At 46.4% G+C, this 27,991-nt stretch overlaps 1 protein-coding gene across 1 annotated transcript in view; it reads right to left on the bottom strand.

The window, feature by feature from the left end:
- CSTF3 (cleavage stimulation factor subunit 3) overlaps positions 1-23,367 on the bottom strand; it is a 66,806-nt gene extending 43,439 nt beyond the window's left edge. The window contains exons 1-3 of the mRNA XM_083164310.1: positions 23,158-23,367; positions 10,983-11,084; positions 10,776-10,871 (exon numbers count right to left, since the gene is read on the bottom strand). Coding sequence (XP_083020436.1) covers positions 10,776-10,871; positions 10,983-11,084; positions 23,158-23,241 — 282 coding nt within the window. The 5' untranslated portion in view covers positions 23,242-23,367. The remainder of the gene's footprint in view (positions 1-10,775; positions 10,872-10,982; positions 11,085-23,157) is intronic.
- Positions 23,368-27,991: the final 4,624 nt, after the last annotated feature.

The following is a 27,991-nucleotide window of genomic DNA, read 5'->3' on the forward strand; positions in this document are numbered from 1 at the left end:
AACACTTTTATAGATCGCAAAGCTATGCTAAAACATCATACTTGTTACAGACACATTTCACAGGCAGAATTCACAACAATTACCATGTACTTGTCACCTAACAGATGTAGTGGCCAGTTTGTGGGCTGAACGAGTATCAACTATTAGAACACTAGGAAGATGCAAAGACTAACAACTCAGAGTAATTCATGTGGTTCAGTACTTGTAAATCCAAATTACCTTAGAAGCGGAGTCACTTACAGACCCTCGACAAGTGAGCAGCCTGATGGATCTGAATTACTAGTATGAGACAATACAGACTGGTGACGGGTATAGGAAAGTATGACTGAAGAGGGCTTAGGAAAGTTACACAAGCTGTAGAGGTAGCACTAATGGACTGACATGGGAAGAAAGCCAGATAGAAGGGGTTGTATAAGCCCAGCTGGGAAGTGAGAAATGCACTGTTGAGCGTTTTAGTGAGGGATGGTCCAACAGTACAGATATTACAAAGGTGGCAGAGACATAATTAGGAGGAACTTGGATGTGGCTAGTGAATGAGAGAATTCAAAGAGGAAGCCCAAGCAACAGACTTAGGGCATGATTACAATGTTCCCACCGGGGACCAATGGTATAGTCGATGGCTTCTGTGCGGGCACCTTCGGGAACTTGCATAGTCACCGTGGCGCTCGAACAGGGGAGGCGGGACGGAGTCAGGCAGGCGGCATTCTCATGGGGACAACCAGCATTTCCTGGGTGTACCCTTCAGACGCCTGCCCAGTTTTCATTCGATTTATAAGAGAATAAGATTGGAATATCACCAACTCATGTAAAAACTAAGGGCGGTATTCAATTGTTTTTCACCAACATTCCAGTTAGCTATCCCTGAATGTATGATAGCGACCTGAAATGCACAAATCCGTTACCAAACCTGACCATAAATGAGCGAGATATGTGCAAAAAAATAGATCAATTGGATATAGCCCTACTATTCTGTGATTTTAGAAGGGAGATTGGGTGTGATATAACAATTGAATACCACTCTTAAAAAAAAAAAGTCTTCTTGTATGTGAAGATCAGATGTGTGTAGGTCAGAAACAGAGGAAAAGGAGAGCAGTAGGCAACTCAAGGATATTTTTAGATCACCAATCCCCCTTTCACACCGCAATCCCAGGTCTGACCTGGCACCAACCCTGGTCCGGTGCTTTCACATTAAACCCGTATCACCCATTACACACATGGGGACCTGGGTTTAACCCTTCTTGCAACCAGGTTGAATGCGGGGATCGTCAACCCGGGTGATAAACGGTGGTACTTTCACACCACACCTTGACCGGTGCTCCTACGTCACCAACCCAGCAATAATCAGAGTCCGAGGAACGATGTGAAAGTAGTATTTGGGTATTACTTATAGCAGGAACAGAGAGAGATAGTAATTCCAAAGCACATTCCACCTATCCAATGAGGGATTGCAGTTTGTGGGATGATAGGTCATCCATGACCAAAGCAGCTTGATTCAGTTAGAAATGATACTACTGAGGCAAATTGTGACGAACACTTGTGAGTTGCTGTTTCCTACAGAACCGACGTGACAGGATCATGGTTAAACCCGCAGCTTACGATAGCAAAATCTTGAACGAACACCACAAAAAAAACACCATTTGGAACCCCCCAGGATATGTAGCCTTGTGTTAGGGTCTTTAAGAAGAACACGTTTAAAAAGTAAAAACAAAAAAACCCAGAAGACATGAAATATTTCGGTACTTGTGTAGTTTCACGGCACCAGCATGGCGCCGTGCTACTTCCGGTTTCTACGCTCGGCAAACTATCTAAAATAAACTAACTAAACCCAAATTTCCCCAGTGACCATATTAAAAAAAGTTTGCAGCATGTAGTCAGTAGGACATCATTTTCTTTTGAACTTCATTGCAACCATCCACAAACGGGTTAACACCTTATTATACTGCAGCAACTCATACAGATACACTAGTAATACTAAAATCAGACTGAATATTCTGAAAAATTCAACATTGGTCCATTTGTAGTTTGAAAGGATGAACCAGGGAATACAGCAGAGCTGAAGACTCTGGGAATGTCGGCTCCGGTTGACCGCTTCACACTAGGACCGGTGTTGAACGGAAAATGACAAGATAGAAAATCTTGACCCTATCATTTGCATGACAATGTTAATGGCCTACTTGTTTGCCTATTTCACCTTCGTAACACTAGGAGATATGTCCACAGAGCCAGCGGATCAGACTGGCACTGGCAATCACACACGGCCGTAGGCTGTTCGCCAGGTCACCGTGTGTGTGTGTGTGTGACAGGACAATCCTGGCATACAAGGGAATGTGTCTTTAAACTGTTTATTGAACCATATATCGTTCAATGTCTATGGCATTGCTGATATCTTTTTTTTCCATCAATACATTTTTATTGGTACAGGTTTATATGGGGTACAAAAAGAAAAAGGGGACAATTGGGGGGACATGGACATCAAATACAGTCAGGGTACAAATTGGCATATAACGTGTCGCTACGCAGAGCGAACAGTAAGGGGAGCAACGGTAAAACATAGCGAAACGTGGCAAAACACCTCAATTTCCAAGCACAGCCAGTAAGGCGGTGCTAACATTTCTAAGAGGTAGTAGGGTAAGCATTAAGTTATGGTCCTAAGGTGAGGAGGCATCGGGGGGTTCATTCAGGCTGAACTGCGACAGCTGCGTGGAGGGGAAGAATTTGGCACCCTCTCCGTCCGTGACAAATGTGCCAGGGTTGCCAACAAGAGTGAAGGGAGGAGGGTTTGGCCGAGAGAGGTAGGAAGTTGGTTTCCATAAGAAAATGGTGGTTCATTTTCAGGATAACCTGAAGAAAGGGTGGGTGGGGGGAGTTGCTTCATTGCTGAGCTAAGTTTGCTCGTGCAGCAATGAGTATGTCTCCGAGGACATAGGTCTTCTCTGACTGGACTTCCTGGGGGTATAAGGCGATGGCCGGTGCGGGAGGGAGAGCAATCTGAAGGACAGTTGAGATTAACTTGAAGACCTCGGCCCAGTATTCCCGGAGTTTGGGGCAGAACCAAAAAATATGATATATGTTGCCCACACAGCCACACTGCCTCCAGTAGAACAGGATGGCCAGAAGGTGTGGAGACGATCAGGGGTTAGATAGAGTCTGTTGGTGAGCTTAATGTGCATCTCAGTGTGGTTTAGGCAATGGGACATTGTGTAGGAGGATAGAAAAATCTGTCGCCATTGAGAGGGAGTGAATGTGCATTGCTGATATCTTTACACAAATCTTGCCACTGGCCGGGTATACACATTGTTTAGTGTGTAACCTGTTTAAGTGAGGAACGTTTATGTGTAGTCATAGGACATAGGTATATTTGTCATACTAGTGTTTTAAATACGTGTGAACAGTGGCTGCGACACAGCTCCAGGACAGGGGGCAGGTCCATGGGTCACTACTTGCGTAACTGTGCAGCCCGGCAGACAGAGTGGGTCCCCGGGAATGCTGTAGGCTACAGGGGGAGTAGTGGAGGTCAGCGCAGGGAACACTGAAATCAGTAGAGCCCAGCGGCTGGCTCCGAGGAGCAGTGAACATCGGTGTCTGCTGCTGGGGATCAGAAGTGGCTAGCAGCCAGAGTGGGAAAATGCTGCAGCCGGGGAGCAGAAGTAGTGCCATTGTTCGTGAGAAAAAACCTGCTGCCTCCTCCTCCTCCTCTTACCCCCCCCAAACCCATCCCCTCACTTCCTTTAATCCCCCTCTTTGGAGCTCCCCATCCCCTTGTCCCCTATTGTTTCCTCTGTGCTCTTCTGCCGCCACCTCACTTTTGGTGGGTGTGGTATGACACACCGACAGTCGGAATCCCGACTGCACAGCAGGGGGAGCGCAATGGAGCCCCTTGCGGGCTTGCTGCGCTCACCACGCTGCAGGTACGGTGGTGAGCTGTGCTCGCCACCTATTTTATTCTCCCTCTATGGGGGTCGCGGACCTCCACGAGGGAGCAGGCGGGATTCCGACGTCTGAGTAATGACTGTCGGAATCCCGACTGTCGGGGAGCCGTCCGGCACCCCTTTCGGTCTATCCTTTCTCACGTGTCTCACCTACCTCTATCTCTCTGCCCCATGTCTTTATCCTCTCTACTACTCACCTCCCATCCCCTCCCTACATCCCCATGCTCCCCCTTTTTCTCTCTCTGCCTTCTCACCCTCTCGCATTCCCTCTTTATCCACAATCACCCATTTCTCACTTTCTTGCTCCTCTCTTTATTCCCGCATTCCACTCTCCTGCCCCTTTAAAGAGGCGTTGTAGTGACAGTAGTGGTGGTGGGGCTCAAAGGCATAATATGTTAAGGTACCCAAAAACAGCGGAGTAGGACCCCAACTTTATAGAGTGAGGGGTCTCTGGGACACACACATTTCTTTACTGTAAACCTAGGACCAAATGTACTTTGAGAATCAAAGTGAAAGCTTTTGGGAGAGTTTTCCCATTATTATTATTATTTTTTTTTTTAAACATTTACACTGAAAAACCAACTTGATTTTTCCCTGCTAATCTCTCCCAACAATTACTGTTTAAGCAATAAGCAGAACACTCATTTTACACCAAGTTGCTAAATATTTTATTAATAAAAAACCGGAACACATGACAAAAATTAGTGCAATCTTGAAATGATAATTATGTATCCTTCAGGATGAATTCACTTCTAAAATGGTGTTAGGTGCCCTAAACGGATACAGCCGAGTTCAGGATAAAAGGACCACAGATCCACTAGAAGATTGAGAGGCAAAAATAATCCCATATATAGAAGATATATTGCTTTAAATATTTCATAAGAGTCCAATTCGGCCAATGGCTTCAGTTTCCACAACACCACTGGAAAAGATGCAGAATAATAGTCAATGTCACTGAGCGGCACAACATCCCTCCATGAGATAGAAGTGCAGGAGAATTACTGGAAGAGGCTCTCTGCACCTTTAGAAGACATTCCTCTGACGTGTTGGGTTCCAGGCTTCAAAGGACGACTATTCAGATACAATCTGGAAAGGAAATGAATTGCGGATGTTCCGTTCAAAAAAAACTCTTCGATTATTCAATAAGTTTTCTGTATATTTAAACTTGTGCTGTTAATTACAAGCAAATGAATAAACCAACACTCAGTTTTACATATTTGTGTCTGCATACGGTTCCATTCATTGATGGCTGCCATGGAGTAAAAAGAAAGTAAAATTTTTGTTAATTTATTTTCCCTTGAATACTTCATGGCAACCAGGTCCCGTTCTTACTGCGATGTTGGATTATGTTTTCTAGGGTAGCTTAAGAACAGTTGGGTATGAGACGGGTGCTTGGAGTACAAGCACCACATCCCGGCACCTTGAGTACACTGTTAGTATACTAACCCGCTCCTAACTATTCCCTCACCCTCCTTGGCTTACTACCAGGATGGCTGCTGCCTGGATTCCAGTGTCTGGATTTTGATGGGGGTATCAGGTTTCCAGCGTTACCCCATCCTTTGGGATGCCAACTACATCCCCTTAGAAATATTCTCAATGTCACTTAAGAGAAAGTGCCCAAATTTAGATCTCCCAGGGTGCGTCTTATACCTCTCATTGCTCAGCTGATCAAGGTTGCCGAACTTGGTTCTCAAGGCCTCCTAACAGCCCAGTCTGAGAACCTACTCCTGGCTCAGACCAAATTGACTGGGGTCACCATGTGGCCACGTACAGATATACGTAAGACCTGGACCATACGGGTGCCTTAAGGACCCAAGTTGTTAACCCATTTGTGGATGTCATTGAGCATTACAAGGAAAGCCCATTTATTTATGATACAAAAGCACCAATGATTAGCATTATGACATTAATGATGAGATGTTCAGCAAGTTTGTAAATTGTACACACAATTTTTGACCGCCAACATTGCTACAGTTTCATGGTGTCCATGTTGACATTCTGGACAAAAAAAAAAGTGAAAAACTCATGTTTAACTTTTGACATTCCCATTGGCAACCTAATGCTTGTGTCAACCTTCTAAACCGGTTGACCTATTTCAGGTGTCGACCTTCAGTGGTCGACCTACTGTATAGCCACAGAGAGAATCTTCTAGAAGTTGATATTTAACTTATTTATACTAGAGAGTGGTCTAGTGAAGTCATTCTGCAAAACGCTACAAGAGTTGTTCTGGATAAGTAGATGAGGGGGGGGGGGGGGGAGAGCGGGAGATAACTTTTATGGCAAATCAGTAAAAATGACCACCGACTCAAAAGTTTATTAGAAGTAAAAGGTTTAACTTTATAAAGAAGGGGAAACTGTAATCACAATAATCATGGTGAGCGCAACTAAGCCCCTTTGCAGGATCGCTACACTCGCCACCTATTCTATTCTCCCTCTATGGGGGTCGTGGACCCCCACGAGGGAAAATAGCAGGTGGCCGTCGGGAACCCGACGGTCGGTGTTTTGACAGTCGGGATTCCGAAGTCGGGTGAATGCCTGTCGGGATCCCATTTCAGCTGGGCGCCTCACCCTGCCCCTCTAGCAGCACCCTGCTAGAACAGCCCTACTGTCGATGCGCACGGGGAAGCCCAGAGCCCACGCTGAAGCCCGGCACAACCCCAGCAGTCACTTCGGCGAGGCCTGGCCCATCCACTTTGTTCACGTCAGCTGGCCCGGTCCGCCCCTTTCTTTCTGCCCCCACCCTTCCCAGTTCCTAGAAGGAACACTATAACAGACTAAATAAACTCGCAATAAAATATCAAAAAGGAACAATCTACCCATTGGTGTACATTGTAAAATTGTAATTTCTATTTGACAAAAACAGTCATTTGTAATAAGTCTATGGGGTAAATCAACTGTTTAATGGGAGCCCATAACTGAATTTCCAAGGTCACTTTAGACAGGGCAGTATGTCATTGTTCAGTTACCCATTGTACTTATTTGCGAATAGCAAACTCAGGTGGCTGTGGGAGCGGGACAATTGAACCGCTCCCTACATACTTTGATAAGGTTACCTACTTTGCAGAGTTCACAGGTTTTAAGGTGCCCACACACTAGAAAGATCTGCGATCATAAGATGTGCGCATAAATTAGCCTTCAAATCTTTTGTCCGATCTGGACAAAAGATTTCAGGCAAGTGCACATCTTTACCAAAGATTTTTCTTAAGATCCCGTGTGCTTTCCTGTGGATCTTTTGTTAAATCTTCTTATCTTTTGTGCAGCACGTAAGATCAGAAGATTTAGCAAAAGATCCACGGGAGCGAGCATCGGCCGATTTTCGACCGATTATCGGTACATATCGGCCGATATATCGAAAATCGGCCAATCGGCCCAAAAATCGTTCTAGTGTGTGGGCACCTTTATTCTTTATCACTCTCTCTAACTTCGCCCTGAAGATTCCTTATAATTGCACTAATAAATGATACACCTGGCACCATACACAGCATGATGGTGTTTCTTAGCGGCAAGAAAGTTGGTGTTCCATCACTGGAATAGGCATGACCCCAAAAGGGCATCATAAAATTAGAGGCCAAAGTGATGCCCAGCCTAGGTCTTTCTGGTGCCAACTAAGCCAGTGGTTCCAAAACATCAAGGAACCCCAACCGTCCAGGTATTAGGGACATTTCTGCTTGTGCACAGATAGAATAATCAAACGGACTTAGGCACTAAGGTACTTATGTATTATCTGGACTCCCATGTTAAATGCACCCCATTTTTTCATACCCCTATCATCCAACTACGCATGGAGTTGATTTTATATCGTGAGGCGAGCGCAGCGAGCCACCGTGCCCGAAGCGTGGTGAGCGCAGCGAGCCCCGCGAGGGGACGCGGTCTCATAAGAAAAACGGGAGTCCAGATATTACATAAGTACCGGCACTAATTAAGTCACCTTTACTTAAGCATAGTTATCCTTCAAATCTTGACTTTTCAGGTACCTTGAGGACCTCATTTGGGAACCAATGATTTTAGCCAATGGAATGGTTTTCACAATTAAAATTAGACTATATGAAAAGCCGTCCACCCCCGTGAAAATCGATTAAACGACACTGAATCCCACCTGCCGATATACAGGCAAGCAAAACAAAAACGGGCCAGGGCTGTCGGGACCCGGGATTGAATCTTTAGTGTGCTTCGAGGTCAATGGTTGGGAACCGTTGCTTTAGATAAAGCTCAAAAGAAAGCTCACCCCACGCTCCATAATGCAGTCACATCGCCCCCCCCACGCTCCATAACGCAGTCACATCGCCCCCCCCCCCACGCTCCATAACGCAGTCACATCGCCCCCACGCTCCATAACGCAGTCACATCGCCCCCACGCTCCATAATGCAGTCACATCGCCCCCCCCACGCTCCATAACGCAGTCACATCGCCCCCCCCCCACGCTCCATAATGCAGTCACATCGGCCCCCACGCTCCATAATGCAGTCACATCGCCCCCCACGCTCCATAATGCAGTCACATCGCCCCCCACGCTCCTTAATGCAGTCACATCGCCCCCCACGCTCCATAACGCAGTCACATCGCCCAATAAGATGGATACTGCAATGCAGTGGTCAGGGAACGCTGTCCTCATTACCCCACACAGTGCATGTTTTGCTGGTAACCCAGCAGGTGCACAGGTGTACTAATTACTCAGACACATTTTATATGGTCCGCAGGTGGAGTGAATTACTTCACTTGTGATTCTGTGAGGAGACCTGCAAAACATGCACTGCGTGGGGTAATGAGGACCGAGTTCCCTGACCACTGCTGCAATGTGTGTGACCCACATAGATCATTTTCAGGCAATAGTCTCTTTTTGGGACTAAATTTACAGCCGATATCGGAATATATATCTGACCAGAATATATATATTTTTTTCTTTGTAATATATTGTGCGATTTTTGTGAAACTACTTATGAAATTTATTTCACTGTTATATGTAAGATGCAAAAGGGTAGTGACTATTACACAGTAATGGCCAACCTCATTCACTCACTCATTCATTCCCCCTATTAATCCCATCTCTAATAGAAGCAGCCTTGGCTAGACATGGAGAGTAGTATAACCAGCGGACCGGTACCCTGCCCAGACTGGCTGGCACTTGGACTAATTACGAAGAATATTGCTTTACAAACTATTTTTTTGAAATGGGGCTGAAATCACCCCGTGTGTATGGCCCATTACAATGAACTTTAATAGAGACTATTAATTTAATTAAAATACTAACAAAGTAGCAATATACCATTTAGAAGTCAGGGCTGTAGTTACTTCATGGATTGCAGTCCACTTTGCTTTCGTTAGTCCCTAAAATCTCTAGACTGTAGTACCACTGCTGTAAACTAATTAATGTAACCTACAACAGCTAAAACAAATATGAACAATCCTCAGCCAATCACACGCTCCTATACACTACAACATGAAATGAGGAAAGCCTAATGTCTCATGAGTTACACACTGCAATCTCAATTAACCACACGTATACAGAAAAGAGAGAGCAGCCTCTTGTGTTCATGCATCAGAATGATTGTCCTGCGGAGAACATATATATTGATTATTCATGAAAGGTTTGTCCCTGTTGTAATTTATTTCCCCTAAATTCTAACTATCGTGATTAATTCATGTATTAATACGCATGATCTGTGACAATTTTTCTTTTATCATAGTCCATGTGTAAGTATAAAACATATTACACCTCTGAGCCCCCATAGCGAATAGTACAGTATAGTACATTAGATTCACGGTAGCCGTAATATTGGAAACTAAAGAAAATTGAATACACAGAGCCTCTAACAGCAATGTGAGATACACGAGTACAATTTCTCTACCGTCCAATGCGATACTGGGTTATACTATGGGGATAGAGATCCTCCGCAGGAGAGACAGGCACATTAAAGCTTTCAGTGTGGGTGCACTGGCTCCTCCCCTCTATCTCCCTCCACTAGTCAGTTAATGAAAAACTGTGCCGAAGGAGAGCTATGTGAGGAGGTATGTGAACAATAACGTGGTGAGATTCTCACAGCACACCCAAACCAAAATAAGAAACATAAAATTACAAAGAGGTGAATCATAACAACTTCTGAGTTCACCTATAGGACAACAAGCCCTAACCGTGTCGTTACAGCAGAAAGCCGCACAGAGGCGGGCTCCCAGTATCCCATATGGACTACGAGAAAAGGATTTACCGGTAGGTACCCAAAATCCTATTTTAATGCCCATCGCTACGGATGTTGCACATACCGCATGTGTACATGACATAGATATGGTTATCTGTGCTTTACACAACATTTTTTATTTAAATGTTTTCAGATTTCCACTGTTTTATGGGATTAATATCGCTAAAACAATTGCTGCAAGAGGATCATTGGGTTATTCATGACATTTAAAGCACATTCATGCAATACGTGTAATCACGACATCAGAATAGGAATGTAAAGTATGTTAGATTACCCATATGGAGCATTAATAACAATGTTTTATTCTGAGAGCAAGGCGACCGTATTCAGGATACCATTCAAATTAGTTTGCAATAATAACATAAGATCTAAATAAATGACACAGGAGGCAATAAATTGACACGACAAATAAATAAAAGTCTAAAAGCACTCCATACCATTCAAATGTTTTAATGTTGTTGCAGTAGCGCTATGCAACAATCATCAGTACGGTAACACTTTAGAGAACTCGCTTATGTCTTTAACCCTGATTGACAGTTATTAACCCTGAACTATTGGTCCCGTTTTGTGTCGTCCCCACTGAAATAACCCTTTTGCCATATGTGCTAGTGTGATAATACCCAGAAATAAAATAGAAAAAAAAATATTAACCTCTGCTTCAATGTAAAGTTTCCAGAACCTGCCAGAACTTGGAAATTGGACCACAAGCCGTTCATAGGTCTTCCGCGCTTTGTCTATAGGCTGATTCTAGAATTTGGATAAACAGCATTCACAATATTACGGATTTACAGAGACAGTTTAGATTATAAAGCCGCTAGCGGGACTGAGAGAATGTAATGTAATCCTATGTCACTAAACCTGTGCTTCGCGAATGAGAATGCTCCAAGCGTCAAGGTCGTACGAGTTGTCTTCCAACTTCTTCTCTGCTTTCTTCACCTTCTCTGGAACATATTCAGCCGCCTTCGTGAAGCAAATAACAAAACAAAGAAAAAAGAAAAGAAAAAAAACGAAAGAAAGAAAAAAATATATATTATAAAAATATATTGGGTGGTTAAATGCATAATTATACACACAAAGAGGCTAATATTATAGAGCAGCAAAAAGGGGAACATAAGTGTCCAGTCCCTGCCCTAAAGCTGCCCGTACACTTGTCCGATTTGGGCCTGAGCCGTAGGTCGTACCTGCTGCCCATCTGAACTCACTCAGCCCCCCCTCCTGTGAAAGGACTGTCACCTGAGGAGGTCCCGGACAGCACATACACTGCTGCGATACATTACAGTAGCGTATGGGCACCTTTAGGACAAATTCAGAAGCGTTGTCATGGAGGATGATGCTACGCTGTCAATAAAGCTTCAGCAGAGAACTATAAACAATAGCAGCTATTGTTAAGAAGAGGGGCGGCGTATTAAAACATTAACAGAGCTTGCATTGAAATGTTACTACAGTACGTGTGTGTGTGGGTACAGACACACACACACACACTGCATCATAGAGGATGAGCATAAATCTGAACTGCAGCCGTCTATGTGGGCACAATCTCATTACTGGACCAGGTTCTGAGTGCAGTGACTACACAAGGCACACAGGAAGCACTCATTAATTTTTAAACATATTACAAAATGTAAATTGGCCATTACACTTTATAACCTTTCTGTGCCAATGAACATTTAATGCTATTATCTACTGTGTTCACTCTTGGATAAACTGTGGCAGGGGGCAGTTGGTGAAGCAGGGCACTTATGCGCACCTGCCAAAAAGGGGGCATGGTCTTGTTCTTATTTAGTCACTGTTGCGGCCATGCCCAGCACTTACAGGGATGCAGGTCAGACCACAAACTCTCCCCACACTGAATAGCTGCCATTTATTCACCAGCAGGGAGGGCTAAAACACAGATTTTAAAAGCCACTATACAATATAGCCTGCAGGTGGGGGCAGCAGGGGGTAGGCTGCTTCAGCATGGCGTCTCCTTACGTGCCAGATGCATTGTCACAGGAAGTTCCCTGCTGTTCAGCAGCCAAAATAAGGACAACTTCAGTGTGTAGTATATACTAATTATGACATTAACACTATATTACACACGATCACTTGGTGTGATAAGTCTCTGGTAACTATAGCTACAGGGGGGATGTGAACGGGGAGATGTTGAAGCAGCAAGCTAGCAGCAATCACAAGCATCTGAACTAGAAGTAAACAGGTACACACTATGGGCTGTATTCAATGCGGCCGGCAAGGGGGTTAAATGGCGGGGATTGCAGAAAACAACCCCCACGCCGGCTGCTCACCCTATTGTACGTTCTTGAGGAATCCTCCCTGTCAGAGGACATCCCCCAAATAGTGAGGCTCGCGGCTAATGTGGGGAGCCCGCTGCATTTAGCTGTGAGCCTCGCTGTTTCAGCGGCAGAACACACCGTTTCCTCGTCGCTACAAAAACCTAGCGAGGTGGAAACGGCGCATGCAGGGGGTCAGTTGCATTACTGAGCCTGCGAGCATTCAACACAACTAAGATATATATTGCAGCTATCAGTACTCTGGCTGTATGTACGAAGTCAGTCCAAAAACAATCAGGTAAAGCTACAGGCAGCTTCTTGCTTCCATGAAACGCTTCCTCCATACAGTGCAGTGGCGTAGCTTGGTTTGGGCCCCCGCCGTTAATGGGCCCCCCCATCACTGCAGGCTTACCTGTCTGCGCGTCCTGGCTCCCCTCCTGGCTTCAATTAATTCTATGCAGACGGACCACGATAAAATGGCCGCCCCCATACCGCAGAGAGTTTCAGAGAACTGTCTGCTTTAAGGGGCGTCCATTTTATCGTGGTCCGTTTCCATAGAATTGATTGAAGCCAGGAGGGGAGCCGGGATGCAGCCCCCCGGCGCCCCCACATGCACAGCGCCCCCCCGCGACCGCGGGGGGCTGCGGTGCTAAAGTTACGCCACTGATACAATGCAAGTCTGCTGGGCAGCCAGAGCATCATATGCACCCTCCCTGCAAGATCAGAACACATTGCTTACACGGTCAACTCAGTCATGGCCACATGCCGCCTAGTACAATAGGTACGACATCACCAATTTCCTGTGCACCACAGTGTGTTGTGCAAATAACTACCCCTGTAAAGGTGCCCACACACTAGAAAGATCTGCGATCTTAAGATGTGCGCATAAATTAGCCTTCAAATCTTTTGTCCGATCTGGACAAAAGATTTCAGGCAAGCGCACATCTTTACCAAAGATTTTTCTTAAGATCCCATGTGCGTTCCTATGGATCTTTTGTTAAATCTTCTGATCTTTTGTGCAGCACGTAAGATCAGAAGATTTAGCAAAAGATCCACGGGAGCGCGCATCGGCCGATTTTCGACCGATTATCGGTAAATATCGACCGATATATCGGCCGATTTATCGAAAATCGGCCAATCGGCCCAAAAATCGTTCTAGTGTGTGGGCACCTTTACACATCATGGCTAAGCCACTAATTGGCCTCTATTATATATTGTTCCCCAGTAACATGCAGGTCAACATCTCTTTAGTGCAAAACCAGACACCAGAAAGTGGGAATTCAATTAGTAGCTTAGCTGTCATGTGACTGGGATGGGGCACCAAGGCCAGTCCTTCCCATCCCATATTCATGCCCAGCCTGCCAGAACTGGTGTATACGTGCGCAGCTGAACACGGAGGTATGATGGTGGCACATTACTGCCAACTACTGTGTACATGTTACAGGACATTTTGTAGGTAGCGCAATATAGAGTTTACAATAGGAAGGCATACATTGGGGGCGGGCATACGGCAGTGCCAGGCATCCCCCGAGTGCACTGGTGCGGCAGCTGGGACAGATGGGCATGCTGTCCTAGCAGGGTGGTGGTTAGGGTGCATTTTGCCCTTTAAAAAAAAAAAAAAAGCCGAGAAGGGCAACATTAATGCCTCGTAATCCCCTAGTACTCAAGTTCAGTCACAAGAGCCATTGTCATAGATACAAGTGTATCAATAGCACATTCTATCACCATTACACCGACAAAGACCGCCATGATGTTAAGAAATCGACACAGACCTGCACATCTTCATTGCAGGTCCATTAGACACTTCGGCCACCATCCAGCCACCTTGCATTAAAGGAGGCAGCCTGCATGTTCCGAGTGGGTTGGGATCATTTGGTCTATTGCATTATGGTAGAAAGTCATTAGGTCGAATCCATTAGGTCGACATGCTAAAAGGTCGACATGATTCTAGGTCGACATGGGAAAAGGTCGACATGATTCTAGGTCGAAAGGTCATTAGTTCGACAGGTCATTAGTTCGACAAGGTCATTAGTTCGACATTGTCTATGTCGACATTCACAAGGTCGACATGGGGTTTTTCACTGTTTTTTTACCTGAATGTCAACACAGTCGACATGGACACAGTTTAAAGTGCACTGCATCCCCTCGCATCGCTCGCTGCGCTCGCTATGCGTCGGGCACGGTGCCTCGCTACGCTCGGCACACTATTTTATTCTCCCACCACGCCCTAGTGGATGGTAGGGCATGAAATACCGCCTGTCGGCACATGTTGGCTCAAAAAACAGTGAAAAACTCCATGTCGACCTTGTGAATGTCGACATAGACAATGTCGAACTAATGACCTTGTCGAACTAATGACCTGTCGAACTAATGACCTTTCGAACTAGAATCATGTCGACCTTTTCCCATGTCGACCTAGAGTCATGTCGACCTTTTAGCATGTCGACCTTTTAGCATGTCGACCTAATGACTTTCTACCATAATGCAGTAGACCAAATGACCGCATCCCTTCCGAGTACAGTAACAATCATTTTCTTGGTTCACAGACAGTATAAGCAGACACATAGGGGTTGATGCCATTCAAAATTATGTGAAAAGCGTTACGAGGGAGCTCCCAGCACTAGTATAATCAGTGCGCTGTTAAATGAGAGAATGCCGGCACTCGCGGTTGTTGAGTCGCGCGTACTGCACACTTTCCGACTTAAGTGCCCCATAGCAATGCTGCCTGCACTGCACTAGGGAACCAAACAGAATTGCCACCCTAGTTTTGTTAGATTCTGCTCACACCCTCCCTGCGCTATTCACATCATTTTGAATAGGATTGTCACCCTTGTGCCAACTGTCCGCAGAAACGATGGACTAACATTGGGGTCAATTCAAATTAGTGCGCTGTTAAGTCCAACAAATTTATTTCTGCTCACAAACTGTGGTCCAAGTAGAAAACCGATAAAAATAGGTTGGGTTGCTGTTTTGTACCCAACATGGCACAAACAGCATTGCAGCAGGTCTCTTATGTTGGAGAATGCTGGTTATGAGGATTAAAACACCCGCAAGTACCGGTACTGTGACATAATATCACGCTGATATGAATAGCTCCGGAGTCCCCACCCAGTGCTGAATTTAGTCGACCCCATTGAATAGCTACAGGGCCCTCGGCTCACAACGGCCTCGAACTCTTCTTACAGTGTCATTAAAAACCAACAGATCACAATTTAAATGACTTTCAGCAAAAGCGATCAGTCACTGCTGCTCACGAAACAATGGCGCCTTTAATCTGGTGCATTATGCCAGCAGGCATCACCGCGATATCCTCTAGTGTGCAATCTGTGCCGACATCACAAATGTTCCTTCCCTCTTGATGTCAGCAGAACAACAGCACAACACAAGGATGTGGGGAAGTGGAATCTCACCAATATCAGAATACATGCAAAACATTTAAAACTTTTGGAATGGATTAAGAGTCTTGTAATATATGGCAAACAACTCATGCCCCAGAACACCACATCACAGTATACATAAGGGGAGACATTTGTGCAAAATTTACTTATTTACCTAGAGGCCAGAACAAACACACACAAAGAAATTGGCTAATATCACATGATTTGTATGTGATTTATCACTGCTCCTGTACACTCTAGAACAGTGGTTCTCAACCTTGGTCCTCAGGAACCACCAACAGTTCACCTTTTCCAGGTCTCCACAGAGAATCACAAGTGAAGTAATTGGCCCCACCTGTGGATCTTTTAAAATGTGTCAGTGAGTAATGAGTGCACCGGTCTGGTGCCCTGGAAAACAAACTGTTGGGGGTCCTTGAGGACCTATGTTGAGAACCACTGCACTAGATGACAATGTTTAACTATTTCTACCAATTTGAACTGTAACATTTGTTATTCATTTAGTGTACGCACTATGTCGCTAACAGTGCGCACTCCCTCGCATGGTCAGCAACATACGCCATTGGCCATGCATGCAACTCAAACTGAGGATATCGTCAACAGTAGCATATACCTGTATGCGGCCACCGACGATATCTTATGCAAAACTGCACTGTGCACTATGGGCCTGATTCAGACATGATGGCTGATCTGTATACTTAAGGGGGAAAGGGGAAGGGGATGGTGACCGGTGCACAAGAGATAACAATTTATTTATTAATGAAAGGAGATAAGAAGATCCACAGTCGATAAATTAAAGGGGATAGTTAGTCTCCCTAATTTTTAACAATTATTCGGGTGGAGGTGCGCCCTGGAGAGTAAATGGGTTACTGGAAAAAGAAGAAAAAAAGACTCTCTCTTTGTTGGGGCACTCTTGGATTATTGAGATTTTAACAGAGATAAGATTATCACATATCTAGAAATAGGGAAAAACCCACAGACCACTTGCCTATGTGTGGTCCAGAAATGAGAAAAGTAACCGATTAAAAGATACTAGATAACAAGGTTCAGGAAAACAGAGCTACAGTCCCTATGGACGGGGCTGTCTCCGAGTCCTGTTAGTGAAAATGCTACAAATATTAAAATGTAGATTTTAATGTAAACTCTTTAAAATATGCTAGACAAACATATAGACGAAACAAAAACATATATATAAATACACAAACATGTGCAACAGGTTAATGCAATGCAGCACAGTCTGAAACCGCTACTGATAACCATGCACAATAGGGCTCATATGTTGTATGGCTCATCTGCAAAGTAGCCAATCACTTAGTAGATAGCCACCGTCCAGACAGAAAGAAAACATGTCCTGTGCAAATCTGCCAGCAAACAGATCGCTAATGCCGACCCAGTCACAAATCCATCCGCAATTCCTGAACCATTAGATGCTTTTTCCAGTCTAAGCAAATGGAAGTCTGACCCTTTCACATCTCTGCGACAGAGACAGGCTGATCAAGGCCGACGCGGACGTCACGGGCCCTTTCTTAAACTGCTTGGGGACGTCTGCATTTATTTGGGAACTCCCTGAAAACGGGATCCTCTGAGGGTAAGATGAATAATTCTTGGAATTAATGAGCCTGAATCACTGCCTCACCTTTATAATGCAATCATAGATTCTGTATTATAAAGAAATATAAAACTTCTTACACTAAACATTTGTTTGTCCAGGCAAAAGCAGGTAACTGAGCGCCCAATAGTTTATGTGCATGTCACACACAAATACACCCAGGTTTAGATGCATAAAAGCAACGAAACCTGTCTATAGTACTGGGGGGGATTTTTAGAACACATCACTAATTAGTAGGTGATGATTAATGGTTGCCCAACACTATTTAATAGTGTCCAAAACAGAATACCACCCCCCGCATTACATAAATACAATAGCCCTTATTCAGATCTGATTGCAGCACAAATTTGTTCTCAAATTGGCCAAAACCATGTGCACTGCAGGTGGGGCAGATGTAACATCTATAGAGAGAGTTATGGTGTGTACACACAGCAGATATGCTGTGCTATGAGAGTCCCAATATGATCAGATCGTATCGGCACTCGCATAGCATGGCATGCTTCAGAGAGACTCTATATAGTGCAGATCCGCACTATATAGTCTTGCCTGCCCTCTATCTGGCTGCCGATATGCGCTCACACGGGAGCACGCATCGGGCTCTTAAGCCCTAAAAAAAAAAACACACACAATCAGCATGCGATATGGCTTCCGATGTTCACTATATCGGCAACATGAGAAGCCATATCGGCCTGTGTGTACACACCATTATATTTGGGTGAGTTATTTTGTTTCTGTGCAGGGTAAATACTGGCTGCATTATTATTACACTGCAATTTAGATTTCAGTTTCAACACACCCCACCCAAATCTAACTCTCTCTGCACATGTTACATCTGCCCCACCTGCAGCACACATGGTTTTGCCCATTTTGAGAACAAATTTGTACTGCAATCAGATCTGATTAAGGTCCAATGTCCATTTGATCCCCGTATGTAAAATTTAGACGTCCTTCTGTCAAATTTGGCCACCGAACATTGCACTACCTCCAAAACTATTGTGCACCAGACACGCAGATATCATAAATGTAAAGGGGGGGGGGGGGGGGGGGGAACGATAACTCGAACTCTTAATATACTTCACAGCACGTGCAGCTTATTTACTCCTCCATATAAAGCTCCCAGCATTTAGCAAATGACAAAAACTGACGCGGGGCCCAAACTAAAAAGTAGCGATCTTCCTAAATTGTTTGGCAAAAAGGCTAACCCCAGAACACTGACTGGAAATACATTAATACAGCATTATATAACTCATCACAATTCAATACTTCATGATAAAAGAGAGCCTTTAAGCGGTATTCAATGAGAATACCTGCGAGGTGCAGCGAATCCTTTTTGGGATTCGCTGCACATTCGCCACGTTCCGGAGCCGGCGGGCTCCGGTATTCAACGTGTCAGGGGCTCGCTGCCCCTGACTGGCGAATATGAGCTCCTGCGGCGATTGCCGCAGGGAGCCTGAGGATGGTGCCAGGCAGAGAGATGGTAGTCTCTCTGCCTGCCCCAGAACTTTGTGGGGGGTAGGTGGGCTCCCCGGGTGCCAGGCAGCACAGGCTGCCCCCCCAGGGGTGCCAGCAGGGGAGCGTATATTCACTAAACACGATCGGGTGCAGTGAATATATTAATATCTAATGAATAAAAATAGCATGCCCCTCCTCAGAATAAAATTCCTGATTTTTTGACACCAAATGTAAAAAAACAAAACACTTTATTTTAAAAGTTCACATTCCACTTCACCATAAAAAGATAGCGATTGCTACTCGGTGAATCATGGTGAAAAAAACCTTGAAATGTATTTGCCATGTGGTCATTGAATAGGGTGATTCACCGTTTTAGTCAAAAATTCGCCAAACAGCACAAATTCGCCATAAAAACATGGCGAATCAGGCTCATTGAATACCGCCCACTGTCTTTGAATGCAAACAAACCAGTACTGTATGACATGACGAGGGGATACATGAACAAAGCCAGGTAACAGAAAGAGAGCCATTTACACTAATGGGTACACTGGTTGCTATGGGCAACATCACCTCTTCAATTTTAGAAGCTTTGGTGAATATACCTTTAAGTCAGAGGTACCATTAACGTCTTGTAACGGAGGGAATACAATTGGTCAGTGGCTGTTGGTCACAAGGATTTAGCTTTGAAATAAAGCAGTGCATTATAGTTCCCATACACTGGTCCCATTTGTGTTTGATGTCCGATCCAATGTGAGGTCATATGCACATCAGATGGGATACAGAGGTCAACATTGACAGCCCTCCTGGCGGCAGGGGAATGGGGTCGCATGTAATACATTACATGTGATAGAACCGCATGCAGCTCAATGGTTGTTGGATGGCCACAAACTGCTGTGACACATCGCAGTACTGTATGGCCAGCTTTATGTCTAATGGGGACTTATCCACCCCACACAATAGTGGCAACAATTTTGTGGGCTCAACTAAATCATTATAATATAACCCACAACCCTCATGAATACAAGTCAGTGTCAGTTACTCGGAGGCAATGATAACAATTCGAATGCTGCTCTGAGCGAGCGCCCATTACTGTTTATGAGGCAAAGCGGCTAAATCTGACTAAAACAAAAAGTCCACACAGGAAAAACGTTGCACATTTGGACTCGCCACCTTAGGAGGCTGATGTCAGTGCCAGAACAATTCAATTGTTGCCATCGGGTGCCAATTAGTGGCATGCACCTAAATAAGGAATTGAATCGCCACCTTATGTTTTTTTATGTATCCAGTCCTTGGGTCAACAATGTTTAGGACGACATACCCTAGGTCGTTATTGACAGGTCACCACTGACATGTTCGACATGGAAACGGTTGACGCAAGTTACTCTAGTTTTTTGTTTGGACCAACTTGGTTCATACTTTACCATCAAAGTGGGCATAGAATTGCCAAGCGCAGTGAGGCACTATGCCCAAAGCAGGGGGCAAGGTACACTTATAAAGGTGCCCATGTCAACATTGACACCAAAAAAGCGTGAAAAATCTTGTGTCTACCTTTTCAGCATTGACCATGTCATTGTCAACCAAGTCACTGTGGACCCACTATACCATAACCGGTTGTTTTTTTAACTGAAGGCAAAACCAACCTCATCTTTTTAAAAAAAATTCTGCTTGTACCTGGAGAGGGAGTGAGCAATAATGCACAATAACTGGTGGGTGCCAAAAAACCCAAACTAATAACTCCACCCAGGGCCATGATTTGAGGATTTCTTCCTTTGAGAGCAGGTGGAATAATTACGGACAGCAGAAAAATACATCATTCACCTGTGCATGGTTAAATACATCCATGACCCGTTGGCGGTACTTCAGGGTTACAGTTCAGTAGCAACGCTTTTTAAGAAACATTAAGGTGTATAACAACTACACAACAAAGATCATCAGTTAGGATCACTGCAATGATGAAAGAGGTTGCTTTGGGGTAATTTACCCTTGTTCCCAGCTTTCAGGAGGCCAAGGCAGGTGCTTCACATATACTCACGGCAGTTCCTGCCAATGTTAGATAAATCATACAGACAGAACATCGACTCCATTATCTGCCCACTAAAAGAGCAGCAAGACTAGTCACTACCCAGACAACCACTGGTGGGGTATATACTGTGGGTCAACCAAAGGTCAACAAGCATTGGGCTCAAACACTGAAGGTCGACACAGCCAGTGGCGTAGCTACGTTTTGGGCGCCCCCCCGCCGTTAGGGGGGGGCCCCGTCGCCGCCCCGCCGAGCACCCCTACCCCGCCGCCCATGCAAACCCCCCCTCAATCCCCCACAGCCTTACCTATCGCGCAGGTCCCGGCGGCTCCGTTCTTCTGCTGAGAACCACCAGAAAATGGCCACCCCCATACAGCAGACAGTTTCAGAGAACTGTGTGCTATATGGGGGCGGCCATTTTGTGGTGGTCCTCAGCAAAAGAACGGAGCCGCCGGGACCAGCGCGATAGGTAAGTGACAGTCTGCGGGGGATTGGGGGGGGGTTTAACTATAGCACCGCAGCCCCCGGCGCCCCCACATGCACAGCGCCCCCCCGTGGTGGCGGGGGCTGCGGTGCTATAGTTACGCCCCTGGACACAGCTTAGGTGGTCACCTGAAATAGGTCAACATGCTGAAGGTTGTCATGGATGGAATGTCAATACAAGCATTAGGTTGGCAGTCAAAAGATCGACATGGAGTTTAAATTTTTTTGTCCCGAATGTCAACATGGTCATCATTTCAATGCACCGCTGCGCTCGCTATGCTTCGGGGTGGTGCCTCACTATTCTATTCTCCCTCCACGCCCTAGTGGTTGGTAGGACATGAAATACCACCCGTTGGCACATGTCAGCTCAATAAAAAAACAGTGAAAAATCCATGTCGACCTAATGATTGCGTCAACATTAGTTGTGCCGACCTTCAGTGGTCAACCCAACGTACGTATACCTATATTATAATGCACAGACTACCAGGTTGTTCAACATTCACAAACTGATACAAACATACTGAGCAAACATTTGTAGAAATAACATAAAAACGCATTCAGTCATAGGACAAATGTAAACATTAAACCTATAGGAAAGGCTACACAGCAAAAACGCTGCAAGTTCAGCCACACACGAGGAAGCTGCACCATGCACAGAGACATATCACCTTTCTTTGCAGGCAAACCACAGGGGAGCTCTGGCCTTATCCAGTTTATTAAACGGTACTGTAGCAGCAACAAAGAGACAATGGCTATTGTTCAGTCCAACTATATAACGCAACATCGCTAACATGGAACTGGATTTGTCCTCTCTGGTAGGCAGATGTATTGACACGTGCCCATTTAATGCACACTTATTCAGACGTACCCAAAATACTGCTGTAGGACATATTAGTGTAATGAAATCATTATCCAGTCCCATTGTTAATTCATTCCATGTGCCCATAAATCACGTCACAAGGTTTTATCACCCACTAACCGGCTACAGCCAGTACATCACCTGCATTGCACCGTCAGCAATGCCAGGTCCAAACCCAGTGGCACCAAACCCATTACTGGGCCACAGGGGGGGCAGAGTATACTACATACACAGTATAGGACATGTATACTAGGTGCCAGGGCCGAGCCACCCAGGTCCATGGTGCCACAGCAGGTCCTCACACAATGCAGCCCCCCCCCCCCCCTACACACACACACAGGGGGCACAGTATAGGACATGTATACTAGGTGCCAGGGCCGAGCCTCCCAGGTCCATGGTGTCCACAGCAGGTCCTCACACAATGCAGCCCCCCCCCCCCCTACACACACACAGGGGGCACAGTATAGGACATGTATACTAGGTGCCAGGGCCGAGCCTCCCAGGTCCATGGTGTCCACAGCAGGTCCTCACACAATGCAGCCCCCCCCCCCCCCCTACACACACAGGGGGGCACAGTATACTACATATACAGTTTAGGACATGTATACAAGGTGCCAGGGCCTAGCCTCCCAGGTCCATGGTGCCCACGGCAGGTCCTCACACAATGCAGCCCCCCCCCCCAACACACACACACACACACACACACACACACACAGTATAGGACATGTATACTACAGGTGCCAGGGCCGAGCCTCACAGGTCTATGGTGCCCACAGCAGGTCCTCATAAAATGTAGCCCCCCCCCCTACACACACACCGTACTATATCCTCATACAACCACCATGACTGGAAATACCCCATAGGAGGCCTCCCCCCTCCCCGGCATACTGCGGCCTCCGCCCCGGGCCCAACCCCGGCCTCCCGCCCGCCCCCACGCCCGCTACTCACTTGCTCGGAGGGACCTTCCCCGGTGGACATCATGTTCCCACTGATCGGTGTGGGTTGGTTCGTTCCTTCGCTGCGCTCGCACATGGAGCTCCGGCTGTCCGCTCTCCGAATCCTTGCTACCCGCAGCAGCCCAGCGACGGCGCGCAAAATGGCGGCCAGGGACAGGGGTAGAAGGAGCGCTGCTGCATCCGTGCTGCGCCGCTCTCAGGCGGCTGAGGCTGTACGGGGCAGCGCCACCGCGCGGAACCCAGCGTTACTGCAGCACTACGTCAAGGTGGCCGGACTGGCATGGGCTGTCTGGATGAAGCGCCACCTTGCGGGACTGAGCGGTACTGTAAAGGTGGCCATACACACGCAGATTTATCTGCAGATCTGTCTGGTTGGAACAAAAACATGGTTATGGATGAGAGCAAATGACAGTTGACCATTTGCTTGGAAATGCTGGAAAACTGACAAACTGACACTCATCCATAGCCATGTTTTTGTTCCAACCAGCCAGATCTGAGTATAAATATTACTAGTGTATGGGCACCTTCACTCTACACACATCTATTGGGGCAAGGTGGAGAAATTACCCATAGAAACCGAGCAGCTTGTAGCTAGCTACCATAATATTTATTATACTACAGAAGATAAATTGAAATTAGAAACTGGGTAACTTCTCCTCTTGTCCTCTCTGGGTTTCATACACCAGAGGCAGATTGAAAATGAAGGTCCTGATACAGTAACAATTGGTTCGGGACCGACCGATGTTTTGGCTCTGCGCATGCATATATGCTAATACACACATGTGCAGGGCTGCTGCGCTGATGTCTTCACCGAGGCGTATGAGCGCATGGGGGGGTGAAGGCAGAGGGATGGCGTATTTGAATGCCCAGCGTTTGTTGGGCGTACCCATGAAAACGCTGGGCGTTCCTGCTGGGGGTGGGCGGCTGATGATACAGGACATCAGCCGCCCGCCCCATTCTTGGAGCCGCATGCCGCGAATATACGTCAGTTAAGGCTGACATATTTGCGAACAGGGGAAAAATCATTCGATTTTTGGCCCGGATGCTCCCGTGCAAGTGGATGTTTAAGCTAAACATCCATGCGCAGTTTGCGTGGCCATGGGGGAGTGGGCATTCGCTCGCCCAGTGGGCGGCGTTGGAGGGTTCTTTAAGCAGCGAATCTTAGCTGCTTATCAAGCCTTAGTGAATCAGGGCCTAAAATTGACCCTGGAATAGGGATGGTCATCGACCATCGATAATTCGTAATCATGAATGGTTTGAATGAATTATGATGTAGAATACTTTTGCCATCGATGGGGGAGAACCAGATGGTTTACCTCCATCGATGGCAAAGCATAACTGAATTTTTATTTCCCCCAAGGCGATGGGATACATAGCCCCGCCCCACCCCACCCCATCACCCATGAAGCCCTTCCCCAGGTTCTGATTGACCCATAGACCAATCAGTCAAAGAAAACTGATTACTATCGACAGTTAAAGTAATCTGCCGCATAGTATGCTAACATCGATGGGCAGTTACACTATTGCCAACGATGGTTGGCAATGCGACCATACCGGTGGCCATACCTACCGTGGAACAATTTCTAAAAGTGGCCTCATGTGGGCGGCACCAAATCAAATGTAGGCTTAACCAGTGGCAGTACTTGTGAGTGTTTTGTCCAGGTGCCAAAATATAATTTGGGCCCCCCTCCTCCACTCCAACCCAAGTCAACAATATGCCAAACAGCAGTGGGTGGCAGCAGTGGGCCCCTTAGTCCTCAGGGGCCACCAGTGCAATGCACCTGCTGCACCAATATTAGTACTAGGGATGCCAATCCTGGGGCATTTTTTAAATCCTGGGATTCCCGCCACACATTCAGTGCAGCGGCCAGAGCGGAGCGGGATGGAGAGGTGCCTTTGGCCGGGATGCCTTTGAAAGTGGGCTGGTCTGGTGTGCGACGTTCGTGGCCCAGACAGCGGAAGTGGGCGGACGGGAGTGACGCGGCCTGCGCAGCGTGACCTCTGACCGTCACTCTGCGCAGAGCCGCAGGCCAGGTATCGGGATTAATCAGGCAGTGTTTGAGTGGGTGCTCAGACACTACCCGGCATTAGACTGCGCAGTCTAATCCCGAAAAATCCCAAGATTGAAACCCCCGGCAGTTTTGGGGCCAAATCCCAGGATTCCGCCGATCCCGGGATTGACCACCCTAGTTAGTACCGCCTCTGGGCAGAACAAAACCAAAATAGGTGGGATTAATACATCACTACACCTGTGTGGAAGCAATATGCTTTGCAGTCTAGTAGCCCCCAGAATGTAGTGTCACAGGTGGTGGATTAGATGGTATCATGTGGTTCACAGCAATAGATAATTGACCAGAAGATGTAATGACCCCATACACCTGCAATCACAATTAATTGCTTCTCTGATCCAGTGATTTTTTTCCCAAGATAAATTGTTTCTCCAATCTATTTGACTTGCCCACACACTACAGATTTGTTTCAGTGATCGGCAGATTTTTGCCCATACATCACCTCAAACGGTTGTCATTTCAGCTGTCACTTCTTTTCATAATTGAAATAGAAGAAGAAGACGAGACGAGAACGCCCACACATATAAAAAACAACTGCAGATAATACCAGATTATTATTGATTATTAAACATGTTTAAAAATCTGATTCAGCAATCGATTGGCGATTGATCGGGATCGCCAAAATTGGGAGCCCACACATTAAAGGTTAATTGTGACAATCGTCTCCAGAACGGAGGATTGACACAATTAATTGCTAATGTATGCATTAGTTTAAAAGGAGCAGGTTTAATGAAAGAACTCATATATAAATGACATGAACTTGAATCAAATACTTCTTTGATGAGCAGTCACAAAACATAAATAATAAGTCTTTGGACCTTGGAAAGAACTGAGAAACAAGTCTTTGCATAAGTAAATATTGGAATTGGTGTTTGAAGATTGATTGGACGATCGAATGATTGGACGACTGGATGATTGGAAGATTGGACGATTGGAGATTGGACGATTGGAAGATTGAACGATTGAAGATTGGACAATTGGCTTCACTGTAAATGACAGCCAGTCCCATTGGGAGGTAGGCAAGCCTCCTGGAATCTGGGTAGCCTTCTGAGACCCCTCCCCCACAATGGGGGGTCTGTACGAGAAAGTGACAAGATTTGCATCTTTGGAGCTCCACCTTCCACTGTGCAATGCCTGAAATACTGACATTGCACGTGGGGGGGCATGGCGATGAGGACGTGATCACTTTGGCCACGCCCCTACACTCATCATCCACCGGCCGCCCCTCCCCTAGCCCTCCCTGTCAGTGGCCCCGTCCCCCGTGCCTGACTGAACTGGCTGCCCTGAGATTGTACTAGCAGTGCTGACTACTATCAATGGATAAGAAGAGAGTAACATGTGCACTGAATGCGGGTCCTGCTTGGCACACAGTCTTCTATGCTGCCAGCTACACATGTGTATGGGTCATAGAGCTGACAGCACTAAGCAGCGTCGTAGCTTTGTTTGGGGCGCCCCCCCGCCGTTAATGGGGGGGGGCGCCCCCCCCCCTCCCCGCCCGTCCGGCCGCCCGCCCGTGCCCCCTCCCCCCATTGCCGCATGCTTACCTGTCCGTGCGTCCCAGCTCCCCTCCTGGCTTCAATTAATTCTATGCAGACGGACCACGATAAAATGGCCGCCCCCATACCGCAGACAGTTTCAGAGAACAGTCTGCTTTATGGGGCGGCCATTTTATCGTGGTCCGTCTCCATAGCATTGATTGAAGCCAGGAGGGGAGCCGGGACGCGCGGACAGGTAAGCCTGCGGGGGATGGGGGCGGGGGGATAACTATAGCACCGCAGCCCTCCCAGCGCCCCCATATGAACAGCCCCCCCCCCCCCCGCGACTGCGGGGGCTGCGGTGCTATAGTTACGCCACTGGCACTAAGGGCAACATGAGCCAAGGTCGACACATGGGAAGGTTGACATGGGCTTAGGTCGACATGTCATTAGGTGGACATAAGCATTAGGTCGACTAGAGCTAGGTCGACAGCCAAAAGGTCGGCATGGGGTTTTTCACTGCGTACACACTATACAAACATGTGCACGATAACGATATCGCTCAGTTTGTACGCACAATAACGTCCGTTCGGTAATTCACTGTGAGGAGACCTGGAAAACATGCCCTGTTTGGGGTCCTGGGGACCGAGTTCGAGAACCTGTGCTCTAATAGGGCCTACACACATCCCGATTTTGGCCAGAGATATAGCATGCCAGATTTAGCATAGCAGATTTCCTTTGAGCACAAAATCATCTATATTGCTTAGAACGTGCAAAATGTGTCAACGATATGCCTCAGCTATTCTGCTTAGCGATTTAAGCATGCCAGGTTCTTCTCAAGCAAAAGGCACCCAATATGCAGGGTCTTGCTAAACGATTTTGCTAGATTGATGGGACATGCTCATTCTTAATCTTAATGCGATTTAGACGCACGGGGCCGCGCATCTATATCGGTTTAGCCCCCACACACACACCGATGTATGCTTAGTTTCTAAGCGACCTTGCTAAATCGCTTAGAAAATGGCACAAAATCGGCATGTGTGTAGGCCCCATAAGGCAGTGTTTCCCAAACTCCTCCAGGCATAGCAACAGTTCATGTTTTAGGGATGACCCTACTTGAGCACAGGTGACTTCATGTAGTTAATGATATCGCGTTGCCCCGGAAAGAACGATCTGTGGGTTAAACACTGAATGACATCATTAAAGATAGTTTTAATAACGTCACCGGGACCCCTGCCGAACACGCAGCCACTGACAATATCGGCAGATTTCCACAACTCCA

Source organism: Crinia signifera, chromosome 11 (assembly GCF_055691185.1).
Source record: "Crinia signifera chromosome 11, ASM5569118v1, whole genome shotgun sequence".
NCBI classification, from domain to species: Eukaryota; Metazoa; Chordata; class Amphibia; order Anura; family Myobatrachidae; genus Crinia; species Crinia signifera.